Source organism: Eumetopias jubatus, unplaced genomic scaffold, assembly GCF_037043125.1.
Source record: "Eumetopias jubatus isolate StellerSeaLion01/CBP00866 unplaced genomic scaffold, mEumJub1_p1.0 scaffold_9, whole genome shotgun sequence".
NCBI lineage: Eukaryota > Metazoa > Chordata > Mammalia > Carnivora > Otariidae > Eumetopias > Eumetopias jubatus.
This window is the reverse complement of record NW_028274815.1, coordinates 65,621,592-65,643,470: the sequence shown is the minus strand read 5'-3', so window position 1 is coordinate 65,643,470 and position 21,879 is coordinate 65,621,592. Positions and strand designations below refer to the sequence as shown.

The window sequence follows — 21,879 nt, the reverse complement described above, 5'->3', positions numbered from 1 at the left end:
TTTTCAGAATGTCATATAATGGGATCATATAGCATATACCTTTTCAGACTGGCTTCTTTTGCTAAGCAATATGAATTTAAGGTTCTTTCATGTTTTTTTGTTGTTTGACAGTTCATTTCTTTTTATTGCTGAGTAACATTCCATTATATGGATATACCACAGTTTATCTGTTTACCTTTTGAAGGACATTTTGATGTCTTCCAGTCTTTGGTAATTATGAAAAGGCTGCTACAGATATTCATATTTAGGCTTTTGTGTGGACATAAGGTTTTCAACTAATTTGGGCAATTAATACCTAGGAGCAAGATAGCTGGATCATACAGTAAGATTAAGTTTAGCTTTGTAAGAAATTGCCAAAGTCTCTTCTAAAGTAGTTGTACCATTTTGAATCTTCACCGGCAATGAATGGGAGTTCCTGTTGCTCCACATCTTCGGCAGCGCTTGGTATAGTCAGTTTTTTACAGTTTAGCCATTCTAATTAGGGGTGTAGTGGTTTACTTTTGCCCATTTTAAAATTGAGTTGTTTTCTAGTAGTTGAGTTGTAAGAGTTTTCTGTGTACAATTTTTGATACAAGTCTTCTTTATCAGATATGTGTTTTGCAAATATTTCACAAAATTTTCTTCTGTGGCTTGTCTTCCTTTTCTAACAGCGTCTTTCACAGAGTAGAAGTTTTTCCTTTTTTTTTTTTTAAATTTTAATGAAGTCTGTGATTTATCAGCTTTCTTTCATGGATTATGCTTTTGGTGTTGTATCTTCAGAAGTCATTGCCAAACCCAGGGTTATCCAGATTTTCTCTATGCCATCTTCTAGAATTTTTATGGTTTTGTTTTTTAAAACATTTAAGTCTATGTTCCGTTTTGAGTTAATTTTTGTGAAAGGTATAAATTCAGTATTTAGATTCATTTTTTTTGTATGTAGATATCCAGTTCTTGTAGCATCATTTGCGGGAAAGATTATCTTTTCTCCATTGGATTGCCTTTGTTTCTTTGTCAAAGATCAGTTGACTATGTTTGTGTTGGTCTATTTTCAGGTTCTTTCCGTTCCATTAATCTATTTGTCTACTCTTTCAGCAATACCATAGTGTCTCTTGATTATTGTAATTTATAGTAAGTCTTGAAATCAGGTAGCGTCAGTCCTCTGACAGTTCTTTTTCAATATTATGTGGCTATTCTGGGACTTTTGATCTTTTCATATAAATTTTAAAATCAGTTTGTTGATGCCTACAAAATAATTTGCTGGATTCTGTTTGGGTTGCATAAATCCACAGATCAAATTAGGAAGAATTGACATGTTAGCAATGTTGAGTCTTTTTATCTATGAAAGAATATCTCTCCATTTATTTACATTACCTTTGATTTCATTCATTGGAGTTTTTTAGTTTTCCTTATATAGATCTTCTGTGTATTTTGTTAGATTTATTCCTAAGTACTTTCTTTTATTGTGGAGCTAATGTAAATTGTATTGCGTTTTTTATTTCATTTTCCCACTACTCATTGCCAGTATATAGGAGACTCGGTATAGTAACCTTGTATCCTGCAGCCCTGCTATAATTACTTATTAGTTCCAGGAGTTTATTTAAACTGATTCTTTGGGATTGTCTACAGACAGTCCTGTCATCTGTGAAGAAAAACTGTTTTATTTCTTCCTTCCTAATCTTTGTACCTTTAATTTCCTTTTCTTTAATGCATTAGCTAGGACTTCCAGTATAATGTGGAGTGAGAGTGGTGGGAGGGAACTCGTTTCTGATCTTAATAGGAAAGCATCTAGTTTTTCACCATTAAGTAAAATGTTAGCTGTCAGTTTTTTTTATAGATGTTCTTTATCAGGTTAAGGAAATTCCTCTCTTTTCCTCATTTGCTGAGAGTTTTATCATGAATGGATGTTGGATTTTGTCAAATGCTTTTTCTGTATCTATTGATATGATCATATGATTTTTCTTTTTTGCCTCTTGGTGTGATTGATGGATTATATTAATTAACTTTTGGGTGTTGAACCAACCTTGCATAACTAGAATAAATCCCACTTGGTCATGGTGTATAATTCTTTTTATACATTTTTGGTTTCGATCTGCTAATATTTTGTTGAGTATTTTTGTATCTCTGTTCATGAGAGAGATTGTTCTTTCTTGTAGCGTCTTTGTCTAGTTTTGGTATTAGTGTAATGCTGGCTACATAAAATAAGTTAGGGAGTTCTCCCTCTGCTTCTACTTTCAGGAAGAGATTATGAAGAGTTGGTATATTTTTTTTTTGAGGATTCTTATCTAAGGGCAAGTTTTCATATGCATGTTCAAATACATGTAAATCTTAACCTGAATCAGGCAGAGAGAGTTGGTGAGACAATAGCATGGATACTGAGTAAATTATATATAGAAGAGATAGTGGATTTCAAAGTCATACTTTTTTTCTCCTTAATAATTTAAATCAGTGAAAAAACTTCACATCAGTTCTGTAGATTATGCTATTTAACTTTGGCAAATAAATACGTAATCATTATTCTTTTGAGAAATAATATGAATCTATAACTTTTCTTTAAAGTTTTGTCTTTTTTTTGGTGGAGAATTGTATAATATCTTCATTAAATATTGGGTAGAATTAACCAGGGGACCCAGCTAGGCCTGGTGCTTTCTGTTTTGGAAGGTTATTAATTATTGATTCCTTCTCTTTAATAGATATAGATAGAATATTCCTATCTATTTATTACCTTATTCAGATTGTCTGTTTCTTCTTGTGTGAGTTTGGCACATTGTGTTTTTCAAGGAATCGGTCCATTTCATCTAGGTTATAAAATTTGTGGACATAGAGTTGTCAATATATATATATTTTTAAAGATTTTATTTATTTGACACAGAGAGCACAAGCAGAGGGAGAGAGAGGGAGAAGCAGGCTCCCTGCTGAGCAAGGAGCCCAATGTGGGACTCAATCCCAGGACCCCAGGATCATGACCCGGCCCGAAGACAGCCGCTTAACCGACTGAGCCACCCAGGTGTCCCGAGTTGTCAGTATTTCTACATTATCCTTTTAATGTCTCTGGGATCTGTAACGATGCACCCTCTTTCATTCCTGATATTAGTAATTTGTGTCTTTTCTCTCTTTGTTTCGTAGTTAACCTGGCTAGAGGTTTTTCAGTTTTATTGATATTTTTGAAGAATCAACTTTTAGTTTTGTTGATTTTCTATTTTAAATTTAATTGATTTCTTCTCTAATTCCTACTGTTTTTTTCCTGTGCTTACTTTGGATTTAATTTATTCTTCTTTTTGTCGTTCCTGAGGTGATAGCTTAGATTACTGATGTTAGATATTTCTTCTTTTTAAATATATGCTTTTCAAAAAATTTACTTATTTGTCAGAGAGAGAGAGAGAGAGAGAGCACAAGCAGGCGGAGTGGCAGGCAGAGGGAGAAGCAGGCTCCCCACTGAGCAGGGAGCCCGATGTGGGACTCGATCCCAGGACACTGGGATCATGACCTGCGCCAAAGGCAGACGCTTAACCAACTGAGCCACCCAGGCGTCCCTTAAATATATGCTTTTAATGCCATAAATTTCTCCTGAGCACTACTTTTGCTGCACCCCACAAATTTCAATAAGTTTATTCATTTAGTCAGAAATATTTTAGAAATTTCTCTTTCAAAAAAGATTTCTCTTAAGACTACAGTTGACCTTTGAACAACACAGGTTTGAACTGTGTTGGTGTTGGTTCACTTCTACACAGATTTTTTTTTTTTTTTATAAATACAGAACAGTACTATAAATGTATTTTCTCTTCCTTATGATTTCCTTTTTTTAAAATTTTAATTCCAATATAGTTAACATATAGTGTTATATTAGTTTTAGGTGTACAATATAGTGACTCAGCAATTCTATACATTCTCAGTGCTCATCATGATAAGTGTACTCTTAATCCCCTTCATCTATTTCATCCTCCCGCACCCACCTCCCCTCTGGTAACCATCAGTTTATTCTCTGTAGTTAAGAGTCTGTTTTTTGGTTTGTCTCTTTTTTTTCCCTTTGTTCGTTTGTTTTGTTTCTTAAATTCCACATATGAGTGAGATCATATGGTATTTGTCTTTCTCTGACTGGCTTATTTCACTTCACATTATACCTTCTAGATCCATCCATATTGTTGCAAATGGCAAGATTTCATTCTTTTTTATGACTGAATAATATTGCATTGTATCTATAAACCACCTGTTCTTTATCCACTAATCTATCATTGTGTACTTGGGCTGCTTCCATAATTTGGCTATTGTAAATAATGCTGTAATAAACATAGCGGTACATATATCTTTTTGAGTTAGTGTTTTTGTATTCTTTGAGTAAATACCCAGTAGTGGGATTACTGGGTCCTATAATATTTCTATCTTTAATTTTTTGAGGAACCTCCATACTGTTTTCCACAGTGGCTGCACTAGTTTGCATTTCTACCAAGAGCACAGGAGGGTTCCTTTTTCTCTAGATCCTCGCCAACATTTGTTTCTTTTGTTTTTAATTTTAGCCATTCTGACAGGTATGTGGTGATGGCTCATAGTGGTTTTGATTTGCATTTTCCTGATGATGAGTGACATTGAGCATCTTTTCGTGGGTCTGTTGGCCACTCCGTATGTCTTTTGAGAAATGTCTGTTCATGTCTTCTGTCCATTTTTAATTGGATGATTTGTTTTTTGGTGTTGTGTAAGTTCTTTGTATATTTTGGATACTGACCCTTTATCGGATATGTCCTTTGCAAATATCTTCTCCCATTCAGGAGGTTGCCTTTAGTTTCCTTATGATTTTCATAATAACATTTTCTCTCCTGTAGCTTATTGTAAGAATGCAGTATATAATAAATATAACATATGCAATATGTGTTAATGGACGGTTTATGTAATTGGTAAGGCTTCTGGCTATCAGTAGGCTATTAGTAGTTAAATTTGGGGGAGTCAAGAGTTATACGCAGATATTTGACTGCATAGGGGTCAGTGCCCCTAAGCCCCACATTGTTCAAGGGTCAACTGTATTTCATTACTCACGTGTTTATTTAGAAGTACATTATTTAATCTCCAATTATTTTAGGTTTTTCCAGCTATCATTCTGCTATTGATTTCTAGTTTAATTCCATTTTGGTCTGAGAGGATACTTTGTATGATTCCTATTCTTTTAAATTTATTAAGATGTGTTTTATGGCCTAGAATGTAGTCTGTTTGGGTGAATTTTTCATGTGTACGTGAGAAGAATGTGTATTTTTCTGTTTTTGGAAAAATATCAATTTGATCCAGTTGACTGAAGGTGCTGTTCAGTTCAACTATGTCCTTTCTGATTTTCTGCCTGCTGGATCTGTCCATTACTGATAGAGGGTATTGAAGTCTCCAACTATAATTGTGAATTCATCTGTTTCTCTTGGTAGTTCGGTCTATTAATGGAGTAGTGTAAGGACATGAAATCACTTCTACCTTTCAAAACTATGGTATGAGGAACTCTAAGCAGAGATAATAATAGGGTAACCTTAGACTAAGAATGAATATATTTGAATATCTTGTAAACTCATGTATGTCAGATTCCTAAATACTCAGTGTTCATTTTTTTGTTAATATGCTCTTCTCAAACATAGATACCATCACATTTACCTTACTTCATAGTCTTCTGTCAAAGTAGTTTGGCATTTCAATCAATTTAATGGATACCTAAGATTATTGTTGTTTTTAAAGTACTTGCCAGTTTTTTGAAGTAACTCTTGTATTTAGTTCCCCTTAGTGCCTTTATTGGAAGCTCTCATCCATTTCCTTGAACCAGAAGAATCCCATTGCTATAAAGTTGTTAGGTTTATTAGTGCATCATTTTGATATTTAACCAGCCTCAACAGGACCAAAACAATTACTTTTATAGGTACTTTTCAGTTTAAAAAGTGCTTTCTCTTCTTATTTAATTCCAACACCCAGCCAGAAAGTTATTATTATATTTCTTTCATGCTAAAATGCAAATTTTTCATATCATAATACCTCTGAAATGAGAATGTATTTTACACTAAATGACATGTTCTCATTTAATTGGCAGAATTTTTTTTTCTTTTCTAGTTGGTACAAGAAGTAAAGGCTTATTTTACTAATCTGGAGTCTTAGATTCAACCAAATACTGTATTACTATTATTATTATAGTACCAATTTGCAGATGAAGAAACTGAAGCTCGGAGGACTAAATGACATGCCCAGAGTCACACAGCTGGTACATGGTTAAGCTGGGAATGGTTTTTGGTATCAAGGGCTCATTTTCTTCCAGTGTGTCAACGGTTCTGGAGCTTTAATGTTACAAGAATTATCTGTGGAAATACACGGGCACCCAACCCGCTAGTATATGTGCTGCTGTAACGAGCATGGCACCCATCCTCTAGAAATTTAGATTCATTATGTTTAGGGCACGGCTTAGGAATATGCATTTCTTAGATGCATCAAGGTGCACTTTTAAGTATCATCTCAAACTTTGACTTGCTGTTAGAAGCTCCAGTTGGTACATTGCTATTAATAGCATTGCCCTTCAAGTGTTTATTATTGATGAGGATAAAGTTCCTTAGTGTCACTAATAAGAAGTCTAGGATTGCACTACCATCAGGGAAAGGAAAACAGAACTCAAAGAAGTCTAGGAAGCCCCAGAACAAAGTTACGTGGGGGCGTAATCCCATAAAGGTGTCTTGGCAGACATCACTAATCTATCACGGAGACTGGCCACAAGTATTTTCAATACTGAGCTTTGGGCCTCAACTTTCAGTCAAGCCTATCTGCTACGCCCTGCTGTGGGTCTTTTGAACAGTGTATGTGAATTTAAAGGGAATAAACTTTCCATCTTTTTTTTTCTACAGTTGACTCTTCATAAATGTCACAGAGAGCTGCTTTTGCGTTTTGTTTTGCTTTGCTCTATACTGCGGTTGTCTAGGGTGTGAGCTGGTTGCTTGGGGAGGGCTCCTTCCTCTTTGCATAGAGCTCTTTGATAGAGCTTTTGTTGATGTGTCTGACATTGCTGCAGCCTGCCTGGTGAACAATAGTACACCCTTGGTTGCCTCTGCATGATTTTGTGTGCTCAGCTTTTACATTAATATCATGTAAAGCTTGAAATAAGATTTTAGTCAGGTGCATAAAATTTGAGTGCTTTCTTCTGGGTTTTCACACATTGCAAATCTTATTCTACTTATTATTAATTAGCTTGGGAATTGGTTTGCTCTTTAATACAGCAAATAGCTCCCTGAAGTTAAGGAAGTGTTAATTTGGGTACTCCAGGGTAGACAAGTCTTCATTTTTTCCCCTTAATTTATCACATTTTTGTTTCATCCAGAAAATGATTTCATATCATAATTTCTAACTTACCTCTTATATGAAACTTCTACATACAGGACAGTTGTGTTCTCACATTACTAATATCTCATTACACTTATTTTCCAGACTCCATTTTTTTGCATTTACTTTTATTCAACTTGGTGCTTTTATTAATTAAGGGATAATTTTGTAGTTACCGATTTATTATTCACAGTAAATTTCAGGTGATAGAAATAAAACCCATAGATATCGTTATTTTGGCTGCAAAACAAATCCAGATACTGAAGTGGTAACCTTAAAAAAGTAAGCCTAATTTCTGTGTTGTTTTTCAGAGTTACTCAGCACTGGCTTATTTGGAAAATACATCACCATTGTCAGCCTTAGCTTTTTGGAGGCCTTGGGGTTGGGAGAGTCAACCTTACCTTAAAGGCTTTTAGAATCTTAAAATTTTCCATTTGAGTCATCTGACCATAAATAATAATACAGCATTCTTGAATTAATACAAATGATTGGCCATAGAAATTATCTGAGTGTGTGGAAATAGTTTTAAAACTTGAGTCTTCGTTTAGGGGTGCCTGGGTGGCTCAGTCGTTAAGCATCTGCCTTCAGCTCAGGTCATGATCCTAGGGTTGTGGAATTGAGCCCCGCATTGGGCTCTCTGCTCCACGGGAAGCCCGCTTCTCCCTCCCCCACTCCCCCTGCTTGTATTACCTCTCTCACTGTCTCTCTCAATGTCAAATAAATAAATAAAATCCTAAAAAAACAAAAAACAAAAAAAAACAACTCGAATCTTCGTTTAACTTCCAGACTTCTTTCCATAGGCCATTTTGCAACCTGTGTTGGCAGCAGAAGATTTTACTATCTTTAAAGCAATGATGGTCCAGAAAAACATTGAAATGCAGCTGCAAGCCATTCGAATAATTCAAGAGAGAAATGGTAAAATGTTGAATTTAGAAATCTAATGGTTTTTTGTTTTGTTTTGTTTTGTTTTATTTTAGTTTTGACTGTTCTGATTCTATTATGGTATTAAATGTAGCTGCTTTGTACAAATGTATTTCAGGTTTGTTGACTGAAGAGATTCAACAATGTAAACTTTCCTGATCAGTTTGTGTTGGCTGTCTCAAAGAAAGCAGACCAGAATTTGATTTAATGATGTTTTAGGCTGATTTTTCTTCCGAGTCATTTTATTTATGAAATTCAGTATTTTTGAATTGTCACAGTTTTAGTTACTGTTGAGAGAAGGTTACTTGTCTTTTCCTTCTGGCTTATCATTGTTAGGACCTTTGTAGGAGACAGGGGCTCTCCAGCGTTAGTGAGCTTTGGAAGTAGTAGGAGGGCTGTTGAAACACGTATGGTTGTTTCTCTCTTCTATTCAGCAGGTCTGGGGTGGGACCGAATGCTTTGCATTTTTAACAAGTTCCCAGGTGATGCTGCTGGTCCTGGGACCAAACTGAGAACTGTTCTAGGGTAATGGGCAGGTATGATTGCACTACCATCAGGAAAAGGAAAACAGAACTCAAAGCCCTAGTAGTTCTCTTTAGTTAATCTGTTTCCTGACTCTCTTGTCTAATTTCAGTTTGTCCCTAGATCTTCCTGCTTTTGTTCCCTTCTTGTGTATTTGAATTGCATTTGACATCTTGACTCAACACATCTGAGTTTCTAACCATACTTCTTATTGTACTATCTCCTTTTCAGTCCAGATTCAATCCAGATTCTTACCTCCTTTCAGATTTCTGGCTCTAGTAACCTACCTTAATACTTATGTGTTCCTTTGCTCAATTAACTGCACTGATAATCTTGACCATACCTATATACTCTTTAAAGGTTTGGCAGCAGGACCTTTTTAAAAATTGTTTCTTGAAGATGTGAGAGCTATAGTTCAGTTTTACTGTTTGCTTTTAAGGGTCTGGAACATGCAACAAGAGGCTTCTGTTGTTGCAGGGCAAACATTGCAGTGTTGCAGGGCCCTTGTGGATTCTCCTCTCATTAGTATGATGAGAGTAGAGACTGTCTCTGAGAGCCCAACCACCACCATAACCATCCTGTAAAATCCTAGGATGCTGCTGATGTCTCTGAGTAGGAGATAACATCACCCTAACCCTGAACGATGGATGACACTGTGCTGTTACTTTGGTGTAAACAAGTTTGGAAAACAGTCTATTTGTCTTTCTACCATAGTATACTTTATAAAATCCTTTTCTCTAAATGTTCCTGAAATTATGCTTTATTCTGACCTATGGGTTAGAGGATGTGAATAATTATTTTATGCTATAGTTAAAATTGTTTTGGGGGGATTAAAGCATAACTAGTGAACTTGATATTGGCACTCCATATAGTTTTCATTTGGAATTTAACTGGAAACTCATTTAGATTTTAATATAAAGGGAACAAATACATATAGCGCTTGTATCAGCTGGATGCCTCAGGCTGTCATTAGCAGAAAAAACCTCAATGAAAATGTCCTAAGCAGTAAGAAACGATCCTCTCACAGAACAAGAAGTCCAGAGGAAGGAAGGAAGGAAGACAGTCCATGTTGGTTAAGTTAGTGATTCATTGATACTATCAAGAGCACAGACACTTTTCATCTTTATACTCTGCTATTCTCAGGGTCTTCTCTCCTGATTGCACTCTAGCTGCATTGGCTGAGACTCAACAACGTCTCCTGAAGAAAAGGGGTATTTCTTCCTGTACATCTCTTTTTGTTAGCAAGACAAAACTTGCTTGGAAGCCCCCAGGAGCTTCCCTCTCAGGTCCTATTGGTCAGGATGGGGGTCACATGTTTTTCTTAAACCCTCTGGCAGGGGAAATGAGACCATTATCATGAATCACTCTCCTGTGGTGGGGTAGGGCTCAGCCTCTGAATACTTGGCTGCCTGATAATTAAACAAATCTGGCTTACATTAGCAAGGGAGGTTGAGGCAATGATGCGGAATAGAGCTGGTATCAAACCACTGGGTGGGACTGTTGGCTTACATTTAAATAAAATCTAATAGTTTGTGCCATAGCATTTTTAATACGTGCATTTAAGAATGTTGCTTAACTTAGATCCAGGAGTTAGTACCTGAGAGCAATGTTGATTGTACTCAAAACCACAGACCATTTGAAAATTGTCTTTGTGGTAAGAAAAATTCAAAGGCTCTCTGGATTCTTTGTTGTATTTTATCAAAGAATTTTTGGGAAATGCAAATCAGAGCATTATTTTGATGGTTTTGAAGTTTTGCATACTGTTGCATCATTCTTTCCTTAGTTCTTTTCATTTTCCTCAGAAATACTATCAGAGAATACTAATTGTATATCTTTTGACTGGAAAAAGTGCAAAAATGCACTTGATAGATGTCAGTTTTCTGGTTGTGATACCATACTATATTTTGCAAGATGTTACCATTGGGGGAAAACTGAATAAAGGGTGCATGCATAGCATCTCTCTGTATTATTTCTTACAACGGCATGTGAATCTGCAATTATCTCAAAATAAAAAGTTTAATTAAAAAAGGTATTTAAACATCAAGGGGATTAGAATAATAAAGGTACTTTAATTTAGAGCAGATCCAAAATCCCATAGTCATCTGTGGATAAAGAAATGGAAGGTAAAAATTAAGAGACATGCTGCTGATGTTGTGGGAATATACTAATTATAGATACGAATAGAACATTGATTACCAGTCTACCTGCTTCTTAGGAAGATGTAGGTAATAAAGTAAATTCAACCAATACTTAAAATTACTTGCCATGAATTATTATTTGCTTTGGGCTGAAGTTGGTATTGCCTTGGTTTATAGTTATTGGGCCAATATCTGGATAGAAGCTCCAAGGGCAGATTGTTTTATTCATCTTTATGTTCCCCCCGAGTGCTTAGCACTGTGCTTTTTCCCATATAGTAAGCAGGGCCCTTTTCAGTAGCATTTGCTGTAGTATGAATGAAGAGTATTAACATGCTGTTTAAATTAACAAAGTATTTTATATTTTGTTTTGTAATCTCTTTTCACACTTAAGGGATACTTCTGAGAGCATACGTTTTTTTTTTTTTAAGATTTTATTTATTTATTTGACAGAGAGAGAGACACAGCAAGAGAGGGAACACAAGCAGGGGGAGTGGGAGAGGGAGAAGCAGGCTTCCTGCTGAGCAGGGAGCCCGATGCGGGGCTCGATCCCAGGAACCTGGGATCATGACCTGAGCCGAAGGCAGACGCTTAACGACTGAGCCACCCAGGCGCCCCTGAGAGCATACTTTCATTATTAGGAGCTTAATGATTTCAGTGGTCTATCCTCAGTATATGATTAAGGGAAGTGATAGTTTATATTAACTAATTTTAATTGCTATATTATGGTTATTTTTAATGGGTAATGCAAATAATTACTAACAGAATTTGTAGGTAAAACTGTGGGGTTTGGGTGGGGCTGATTCTGTAAAACAAGAAAAAGTAAAAAGACCATAATTAGCAAGATAATAGCTTAGAACATTTAAGTGAAAGCCATTAACAAACTGATTTGTACTTCTTGATGAGTTAGAATAGTGAGCAATAAATGTTTTCAGCTGAGTTCATATTCTTTTGTGTGGTCTTTGATTTTGAACAGGTGTATTACCTGACTGCCTAACAGATGGTTCTGATATGGTCAGTGACCTTGAACAGGAAGAGATGAAAATCCTGAGGGAAGTTCTTAGGTATCCTTCTTTAATTATCTTTTGAATGAATCATTAGTAATATTGTGACATGATCTGTATATGTTTTCTACCCTCAAAATATTATGAATTAGTGAAAAATAACTAAATTCTCTACTGAAAACAATAAAAATGATTTGTCATTGTATTTGTTTATAACTATGTATAACATTTTTTAATGGACACAAAAAATGATTTTCAAGTGCCTCATACCATATCAACCTAAATGGGAGGGGCTTCGTCCCTTTCCATCATGGGAACAGGAAACCAGCCAGTAGACCCAGCCTGGTGAGCAAGATACTCCATGGCTTCTGGACCTTGGTATTAGAGGTGGCTCATTCCAGGTGTGTCTGACAGCAGGAGGCTGGACATTCACACTCCAAGGACCAAATAGCTGACAGGGTGGCAGGTAACCTGTAAGGGAAAAGTGGACAGTGGGAAGTGCCCATCCCAAATGACTGTCTTGCTGGTCCCTTCCTTGCCCCAGTTACATGATTCTCAGCCAAATGCCTGGCATGGAGTGTGCAGGCCACTAAAGGAACATTTCTTTTTTTCCCTTGGGCCTGTTGTCTCTTGACCCCTCTGGGAATTTCAGAAGGGAGCAGCAATTGCAGTGCCTCATTTTTAAATCTCCTTTGAGAATGTATAGGGTTAGGGCAGAAGGATACTTGCAGCCACTGTCACCTGCAGAATGGGGACTTGTCCTTTGGGAGCCCTTCCCTTCTCTTCAACTCTAACCATACACATGATCGTCTTCTAGCATCCTGTAGTTCTACCACTATCCACCTTGTCCTCAACTCCAAAGCAGAAGCGAGGACAGGGAAGGATGGTGATTAGGAGGATGGGTCTAGTGGGGGACTATGGCAAGAGCTCCATGACTTAGTACTTAATTCCAGGGGATTTGAGTGGTTTGTGGGGAGGGAGGCAGGTGTGCTGGTAAACCCAACCTCTTCCGGCCAGGTCCTGTTTTGCACAGCAGGGGCAGATGGGAGCCTGAGACAACACAGAATGCTTTGAGTTTATAGGTGTGAAGAGTTAAGGATATTGTTAATAGGTTTAGAAGACTGGTAGTTTTGACTTGAACTGGTTGCTTCTGTTGGTTGATTAGTGGTCTGAAAATTAATCAGCCTTGTACTTTTAGATTTTATTTTTAAGGGCTTTTGAGGGGAATGTACTCTTTAAAGTAGTAGAGCTTAGTTAATGAATGAGAGTTGACTTGGCTGTTTTCCTAAATCAGAGGCCCTCAGTGAGCAGTTTACAACAACTGATAGGGCTTTGGCATAGTGATACCAGGAGAGCTTTGAGATCGCTCTGGTGGCACTGGAAAAACTAAAATGAGGGGAGAGATGGAGCTTATCACTTTAAAGTGAGAGATGAGATTTGCCATTCATATTTGGGTTTAGGATTTCAAATCTGTAGGTCTTTGTTCAGCTAGGGGTCATTCCCATTTCCAGAAGAAATGGGTGAACCTGTAGTTTGTGTTACTATATTATGCTTTATATGCCTATTATGTGTGTCTTTGTTGATTCTAAGCTGCTTTAAGAAAAGCCTGATTCTTTCCATCTTGGTTTCCAAGATTCCTTGCACATATTGTGAGCTTAGTTTGGCATTTGTTAGTTGGATATTTGTTCTTTGACCAAAAAAGAAAATTTACTTTTCTACCTTATTTTTGTATATTTCAGAAAATCAAAAGAGGAATATGACCAGGAGGAAGAAAGGAAGAGTAAAAAGCAGGTGCCCACAGAACATATTAATATAACAGAAGTATTTCATTGTTGTTATCCTTTTTTTTTTTTGAGATTTTATTTATTTATTGACAGAGACACAGCGAGAGAGGGAACAGAAGCAGGGGGAGTGGGAGAGGGAGAAGCAGGCTCCCCACTAAGCAGGGAGCCCGATGTGGGGCTCAGTCCCAGGACCCTGGGACCATGACCTGAGCTGAAGGCAGACACCCAACCATCTGAGCCACCCAAGTTCCCTTATCCTTTGTTTTTTAAGTAAACTTGCCCAATGTGGGGCTCAAACTCATGACCCTAAGACCAAGAGTCACATGCTCTACTGACTGAGCAGCCAGGTGCCCCTCATTGCTGTTATCTCTTAAGTTTACCCCTAGGATTTGCTGCTTATGTGGAACTACACAGTTCCTCAGAGTATCATATCTCTTGGCAATTCTAAGCATTTATATGTGACTTTATAACCATATTCACTTTATAACCCATGCAGCAACCTACCTTTTAAGTACCCCAAAACACTGAGATTAACTACAAAAAACTGTAATATCATTCATATTATGAGGGGTTCCTTATAAAAGTTCCCCTTAATTTTATGAATAAGAGACAATTAAGAATAATATTTTACTTTCTCCCTCCCTTTGATTCCTTTACTGTTTTGAAACAGCAACTGCAGTTACTCTTGAGGGTCCTCTGCAGACTTTAATGTTATCAGCCTGAAGCAGAATGAGTCAGTTATGGTATTCCCTGGCATACTGTTCTTCCATTAAGAACTATTTCCATAAAGTGCCTAATCTTTCCTAAGGATAAATTAAACATGTATCCGGCTGAGGTGAAGGAAGCTAATAATTATTCTTTCCTCTCCTCTGCTCTAGCTGCCTCTCTTCCTGTGTTTTCCCAAATCTCTCTGAAGGGAAAGGGAAACAATATAAACTGTCTCTCAATCACTCAAAAGTCGTTTTCCTTTTTTTCCTTCAATCACTATGATACATACTTGTATCATGCACTGTTTTTGAAGAGCCTTATTTTACTGCAAGGTACCCCATGAAGAGCAGAAGAAATAGAGATGTTTTAGGATTAAGAGGTGATTTATGTATCTTTAAGTAAATCTCCTTTTAGGAAATGGAGGTGCATTTCATAGATGCTGCTATTTTTTAATGTAAGAGTATAGAACAGGGGCGCCTGGGTGGCTCAGTCGGTTAAGTGTCTGCCTTCGGCTCAGGTCATGGTCCCAGGGTCCTGGGATCGAGTCACACCCGCGTCGGGCTCCCTGCTCAGTGGGGAGCCTGCTTCTCCCTCTCCCTCTGCCTGCCACTCCCTCTGCTTGTGCTCTCTCTCTCTGACAAATAAATAAATAAAACCTTTTAAGAGTATGGAATAGAAAGCAGCTCAAAACTGCTATCAGAAGACATAGTATTAACTCTCTGATTTATAAGCAAACTATATTTGGCTTCTTGAATAATACTATATTTTAGGGGCTATATGTATGGGTTTTTATTATAGAAATTTTCAAACACACAAGAGTAGAGCTGATAGTATGATAATGAATCTTCCTATGTCTTTTACCCAGCATATAGGGGCTTATGACATGAGTTACCTAATAAGCTACATGTGATTAGATTTTCCTCTGTTTTTAAGAAAAACAAATTATCAGTTTAGTTTTTTCCAAGATTTAAATGATTTATTTGGTTTAAATATACTATCCCATTTTAGAAATGGGAATAAACCCATTTGTGGCTTCTTCAGGCATACCATGGTAGTGGTATATAGATTATTTTAAGTGGAAAAGCACCTTATAATTCAGAGGATTTCTTTCTCTTATTAGAGTATTTTTGGTGTCTTCCTCAAGGTCAGATGAGTAGTAAAGGTGAAGCCTGGGTGTGAACCTAACTTCTTGCTAAGTCCAAAGTCCTAAACATACTAGTTAGTTAGTTATTCTTAGCAGTGCATGATTTGAAATGAGAATGTTTATCTACCTCAAAAAGTAAAAGATATAAAATGCTGGAAACATCTTAAAAACTTTGGAAAATCTCTTGTTCATTATTTATTTAGTAGACAATACTTTTTTTTAAAGTAACGTCTTTGGATCCCTTAAATAGTGAATCAGTCAAAATTAATCTAAAATTTTTTTTTAATTGTATTATGGATTCCTGAAGTTAGCAGAGGCTAAAACAGAAGAGCCTCCAGTGCATGCTAATGAAACTGCAAACATGAAGAATTCCCAAGGAGATGGTGAACATTTTGCACACCCACCCTCAGGTACTGAACTTTCTCTAACAAGATAGATAGATAAACATCATAAAGAGTGTGTACTTTCTCATACCTACTTAACCTTCAAAACCCCTGGGAGGCAGTGTTGAATGGCCATTGATCTTTAAAATTCTTTTTTAATTTAGCTATGGAGGTTGCAGGTGGGAAATACTCAGCTAACAGAGAGGGTGTAGTTCCCAGATTTCTAAGTGAAGCCTGGAACCCAGGGCAGCAAGTGAAATTTCCTTGAGGGAGCCGCCAAGGCTCGCAGCCTCCAAGATATGCTCACGTCGCATTTGTGTTCTCTTCCTTGACCACAGTTATATAGTGTTTGTGAGTTAGAAGCGGAACTTGGAAAGGTAATATTAAGTTATTTTCCTAATGAATTAAAGCATAACTAGGAAACAAAAAGTAGCCAGTTTATCCAGATGTTTAGTCAGGAAATATTGAAACTAAAATTGATGAGAATCCTTGTGGAAAACGTTAGTGGATGAATTTGTACAATATATGGCAAGTTCATTTTTTTTTAAAGATTTTATTTATTTATTTGAGAGAGAGAGAGAATGAGAGAGAGCACGAGAGGGAAGAGGGTCAGAGGGAGAAGCAGACTCCCTGCTGAGCAGGGAGCCTGATGCGGGACTCGATTCCGGGACTCCAGGATCATGACCTGAGCCGAAGGCAGTCGCTTAACCAACTGAGCCACCCAGGCGCCCCGCAAGTTCATTTTTAATATATTCTGATTTTCTTTATAAGAAAACAAGTAACTCTGAAACAGAACTTGAGTCATGATCATGAATTCAGTTCATTTTATCACGCATTTCTCTGGTTTTAAATAAATGTCCTTTTCTCATTTAAAAAAAAGCCACACAACTGTGAGGTAGATATGATCTTTATTTTTATGTTTATTATTTTTGTTTTAGAAGAAATTCAAGGAAGTTGAGTGACTTGTCTAAAACCAGTGAGCTTTTAAGTGGTAAAACTGTAACATACTTGGTCTTCTGCCTCCAAAATCTTGTGTTCTTTTGCACTTTAGAAGAATTTTTATAATTGCGATAAGATGGGTTTGATGTTTACCCATTTATTTTAAGGAACTGTACTCTTAGTTGATAAAACAATGGGGCATATGAAACAGAAGGAGGTTTATGAAATTACCTTGCTTCTTTCTTCCTAGCAAATTTAACCATTGTTCTTTTTTCATAATCAGATTCTAGGTAGAATAACTTCATCGGAATTATATTTATGAAAGCACCTGCTTTAGATTTGTCTGAACTCTTTTTTAATTTGCTGGCCCAGATTTAGCTTTCTGTTTTGTACAGACCTAAGTACACACGTTTCAGTCTTGTGTCTGACATAATTTGAATACATTTGCTTTGTCTAGTTCCTTATCTGACTATTAAGTGAAGTTAAACTTAATCTCAAAGCACATATAACTCAGATATGCACATAAGTGGCACAGAACAAATGGCAGATAATTTCTAAAGTAATGACTTTAGTTTTCAAAAACTATTCTATTTTTTAAAAATGAGTGTATCTGATATTCCAGGAAATCATTTCATGCACAGTGATGGAAGTCCACTTTGAAGACCTAATTTGGGAAGAATCAAAAAGGAGTCTGACTTCCTTTTTAATTCCTTTTTTTTTTCATGTTTTTCCTTGGTTCCTGCTAGAAATGGATGGCATCTGTTCTCAAACTGATGCAAAGAGTTGCCAGAGATAAGATGATCTTTCTTTAAGCTTCCTGGTTTTCTAATTCTGTATTCCTAGATATCAGAGAAGCTAAGTATTTTGGTTTCAAGTACTTTCCTCTCTAGGTGTGAGTTAGAACATACAAGATGTTCATAACTAACAAACTCCAGGCAAGAACTATCCAGAACATGTACATGAATGGAATATAAATGCTTATGTGCCTAGGATCCCCCTCCTCAGAAATGAATGGAATTGTCCCTTCTTCAGCCGTGTGCTTCCATATCTGGGGGGCTAAGCCTACCTCTGTGTAAAGTCACCATCAGTAAGAATGGCATGTTTAACTCTTGTTTGCAGCAACCAACTTGCTTGAGCGTTGTTTTTATTTCTAAGTTCTGTAGCTCCCTGTCTAGGCTGGTTGGAGGTTAGCTACAGCCTCATCTTTTCTATAGAGACTTTCCTTACTGTCCAAGAGCCTGAAGAGCATTTCTTCTTCCAGCCTCCCTGGCACTGCCAACAGGACACTTACTCCATGCTAAAGCAGTGGTCCTTTGGCAAGTTTTTTGCTCATGCAGAGTTTTATTTCCGGTTTTACTGTGCTATCAAAATTTTTAAACATTTTGAGACATGTATATCATATTTGCCCATCCTGTTTTTAGTTCTTGCTATTGTTTTTATCTGAGTCTTTTCTTGTCTCACTCTGCTGTCTTTCATAGTTCATGTACTTACCCTGAAAATGTTTTATCTTAAAAAAAAATCACCTTGTCTTATAATAAAAAATGGCTCAGAAGAGCAATTAGCATGTTAATCTTGTCTCTTAGCACAGTCACCAAAGAACTGGAAAATATTGAGTGCTCTGTTATATCTGCTTCTAAGTTCTACTTAACTTTAAAATCTTTACATTTTCTTACAGTGTTAGTAGGTTTATTCAAGTTACCTTCAGTATGTATTACAAACAAAAATTATTGATATTATTGGCATTTACTTGTCCGGTACAAAAAATTGTAGCTTTAACTTCACTGTTCTGAAAATATAGGGTCATTTACAGTTTCTTCTGTAAGTCAAAGTTTGACAACGAATTACACTACCAGTAAGGGGTTTTAGTGTCCTGTTTATTTAGTTTATGTGGCAACCTTGTGTTACAGTGTAGTATAGTTTTACTCTTTAGACAAGAATTAGACTTCTTGTAGCTGTAGTGCCAAACAGCAGGAGCTTGGTATTTGTTGAAATGTCATTATTCATGAGTAGCAGTATTTCAAGCTCCTTGAGGACAGAGACCATGTTTATTGTTCTTACCCAGTGCTTGAGACAATATAGACATTGAATCAGTGTGTGTTGATTGAAAATGAGGGGGGAAAAAAAAAGACAGTGAGAAAAAAAACACTAGGCATTTTCGTGAACCAACCTAATGCTTAATATTTCTTATAATATTCTAATTGGTCTCTAATTACTGCCAGAAGTTAAAGTGCATTTTGCTAATCAGTTGGTACAACCTTTGGCAAGAAAGCTGGAAACGCTGCCTGAAACTTCCTCCTTCCCACAAAAAGGCCTGAAGACTCCTGGCTTAGAACATGCAAGCACTGAAGGACCAATAGCAGTAAGTGAAAAACATTACTTTTTAAGAACTATGAACAAAATGACAAAGTGCTAGGAACAAACAATGTAAAAAGGCATACACTTGGCTTTTGTTATTACGAATTTTGAGTTGAACCACCCCAGTGGTTATCTGTGCCGCTTATTATGTGGACTTGAATTTAAATAGTTCCTTCTCTTTTTTGGCTCAGAATTTATCAACACTTGGAACAGAGGAGCTCCGACTACGAGAGCGCTACCTCAAGCAGAAGAGAGATAGATTGATGTCCATGAGAAAGGATATGAGGACTAAGCGGATACAAAATTCCGAGCAGAAAGGAAAACCTGCTGGGGAGGTGGAGGTATGGCTAGCTTTAGTGTGTCAAACTTTGCAAATCTAGAGGTGGAATTGTCACAATCAGAATGTGTGCAAGACAGCCTTGATAATGAACGTTGCTTGTAGATGCAGTCCTATTACCCTCCCTGCTAGCGTAGCACCTGGTTAGTTTTTTCTAGGCAGTGAGGTAGTTATGATATGAAGATTTTGTGAGGTTGAAATGATAGCGGTCTCATTATACATTTTTTTCTTTACTTGCCCGGCTCTGAGTGCTTAAGGGTCAGCAGTCTATTTTACCTAAGCCCTTTGAAATATTTTACCCACAAAGCAGCAACAGTACCCTTGCCACCACCTCCAAGAGGCTTTCTTCCCTAAGAAGAGATTTTTGCCAAGAAGAGATTTACAGAGCCCAGTCCACATGTGGTTTTTTACATTTTTATTTACTGAAAATGCTCTTTGAGGCAGTATGTTGGGAATTTTAGACAAATGAACCCATCTTACACTATAGCCAATTTTTTTCCTGTATTTTTGTTTTGTTTTGTTTTGTTTAAGGAAATGACAGAGAAACCAGAAATGACAGCAGAGGAGAAGCAAACATTACTAAAGAGGAGATTGCTTGCAGAGAAACTTAAAGAAGAAGTTATTAATAAGTAATTTTAAAACGATTTAGTAAAACAAGTTCAAATTTTCTTAAAAATAAATTATTTAATCCTTAAACTGAGCCTGTTAGTTTCAAATACTTGTGTTTGTAAATGCAAATATAAGCTCATTCTTAATACTTTATTAAACTTTTGAGGTAAAGGGTGGTGGGGAAGACAGCTACTTGGGCTGAGAAAGAAGGTATAGAAACGTGATCGTGCATTTATTCATACCAACTTGGTTACTATTTATGCTAAGCACTGTGGTACCAAGGATACAGTTGTCAACTGGATCATCAGGGTCCCTGTCTTCAAGGGGCTAGTGAAGAAGGCCCTAAGAGCCAAGTGTACAAAGGGAAAAAGGCAGTATTAGAAGCAGGGTTGGCCAAGCCTTCTTGAGAAAGCCATGCTTATTAAGCTGATTGGAAGGCTAGTTGCAGGGAGAAATGGGAAGGACCAACTCAGGTCCTACCACAGGAAAGGCAGCTAGTGAGGAGTGGGCAATGTGGTGTGTATACACACGAGGGCAGAAGGCTGGCTATGAAATTGGAGATAGGTGGGGTACTGATTTGCAGGGCCCTGTAGGGAATGTGAGGATTTTAAATTTTATTATGGCAGTGGGAAGTCACTGCAAAGTTTTAAAGCAGGGAAGTTACATTATCAAAATGTTCAGCTAAAAAAAAAAATGTGTGGCTGCTGTACGGAGATGGGGTGAGTTAGAGTTGTGGGTATGCCAAGTATAAGGAAATCCAACCAGAAGACCAGTTATCCTAGGCAGAAGCAAACAGCACTTGGAAAATGGATGAGGGATGTTAAAAATACTCAATTACTCTTCCTAGAAAAGCTACCATTAAAAAGATAAAGGGAACAGTCGACTCCTGAAGGGAATGCAGCCATGGGTGTAGGCCTTTTTTATGTGAAATGGTCCTGGATGGTTTTCTGTGGTTGTTTGCTTACAGATCGGGAGAAAAGATCCCACGTCCAGACCAGAATAGTAGGAGAGACCCTTCTTTCAGAAAACTTCCTGTATTGTGTCTTCCAGCAAGCACCCCCTTTTCTAGTTACAGGTTGCTCCTGAGGCTTAATTTATAATTCCATTTTATCTCTTTAAATCTACAGTTACAAACTTTTAAAAAAGGGGTACCAAAATTTGTTTAGTTCGTGTTCAACCTGCAGAGAAAAACCATCATTACATGTGTTACATTTTCATCACTTAGATGGACAAGAGGAAAAACTAGTGATTAAAACACAGAAATCTGTTTCATGTAACTTTTTATTAAAAATAGTTTTTATAGTGGATACATGTTTACAGATATAATTTTAAGAGAACCTCAGGCATACAAATGTGGGCTCTGGCTTGGTTCACTGAGTGATGATAGAGATAGAAAAATCCTGATCTGCCTGAGGGTAGTCATTAAGACAGCAGCTAACATGTGGAAACTTAATAGTTATTCTTTCAAGGGATATTTTAAGCCCTGTTTTTATATCATTGTGGGTGAGCACATGTGCCATGAAAACTGTTATCCTGTAAGTCAACAAAACACATTTCTGGGGTAAGAAAGGTTCCTAGATGATGATGATTTAAATGTTTGACTCCTGGCAATTCTTCAGAAAGGAAAATTAAACTCTTCATAAGGTATAAAGATAATACTCCCTACTGGAACTTTAAAATTCCTTCAGGAAGAGTCAAGAGTAAATAGGGAAATGCTTTAGGCCTGGGCTTCTTAGATGACA

At 36.9% G+C, this 21,879-nt stretch overlaps 1 protein-coding gene across 1 annotated transcript in view; it reads left to right on the top strand.

Moving 5' to 3' along the window:
• CFAP36 (cilia and flagella associated protein 36) overlaps nt 1-20,224 on the top strand; it is a 29,012-nt gene extending 8,788 nt beyond the window's left edge. The window contains exons 4-10 of the mRNA XM_028104097.2: nt 8,097-8,211; nt 11,851-11,938; nt 13,618-13,669; nt 15,822-15,924; nt 19,056-19,195; nt 19,383-19,532; nt 20,060-20,224. Coding sequence (XP_027959898.1) covers nt 8,097-8,211; nt 11,851-11,938; nt 13,618-13,669; nt 15,822-15,924; nt 19,056-19,195; nt 19,383-19,532; nt 20,060-20,161 — 750 coding nt within the window. The 3' untranslated portion in view covers nt 20,162-20,224. The remainder of the gene's footprint in view (nt 1-8,096; nt 8,212-11,850; nt 11,939-13,617; nt 13,670-15,821; nt 15,925-19,055; nt 19,196-19,382; nt 19,533-20,059) is intronic.
• Nucleotides 20,225-21,879: the final 1,655 nt, after the last annotated feature.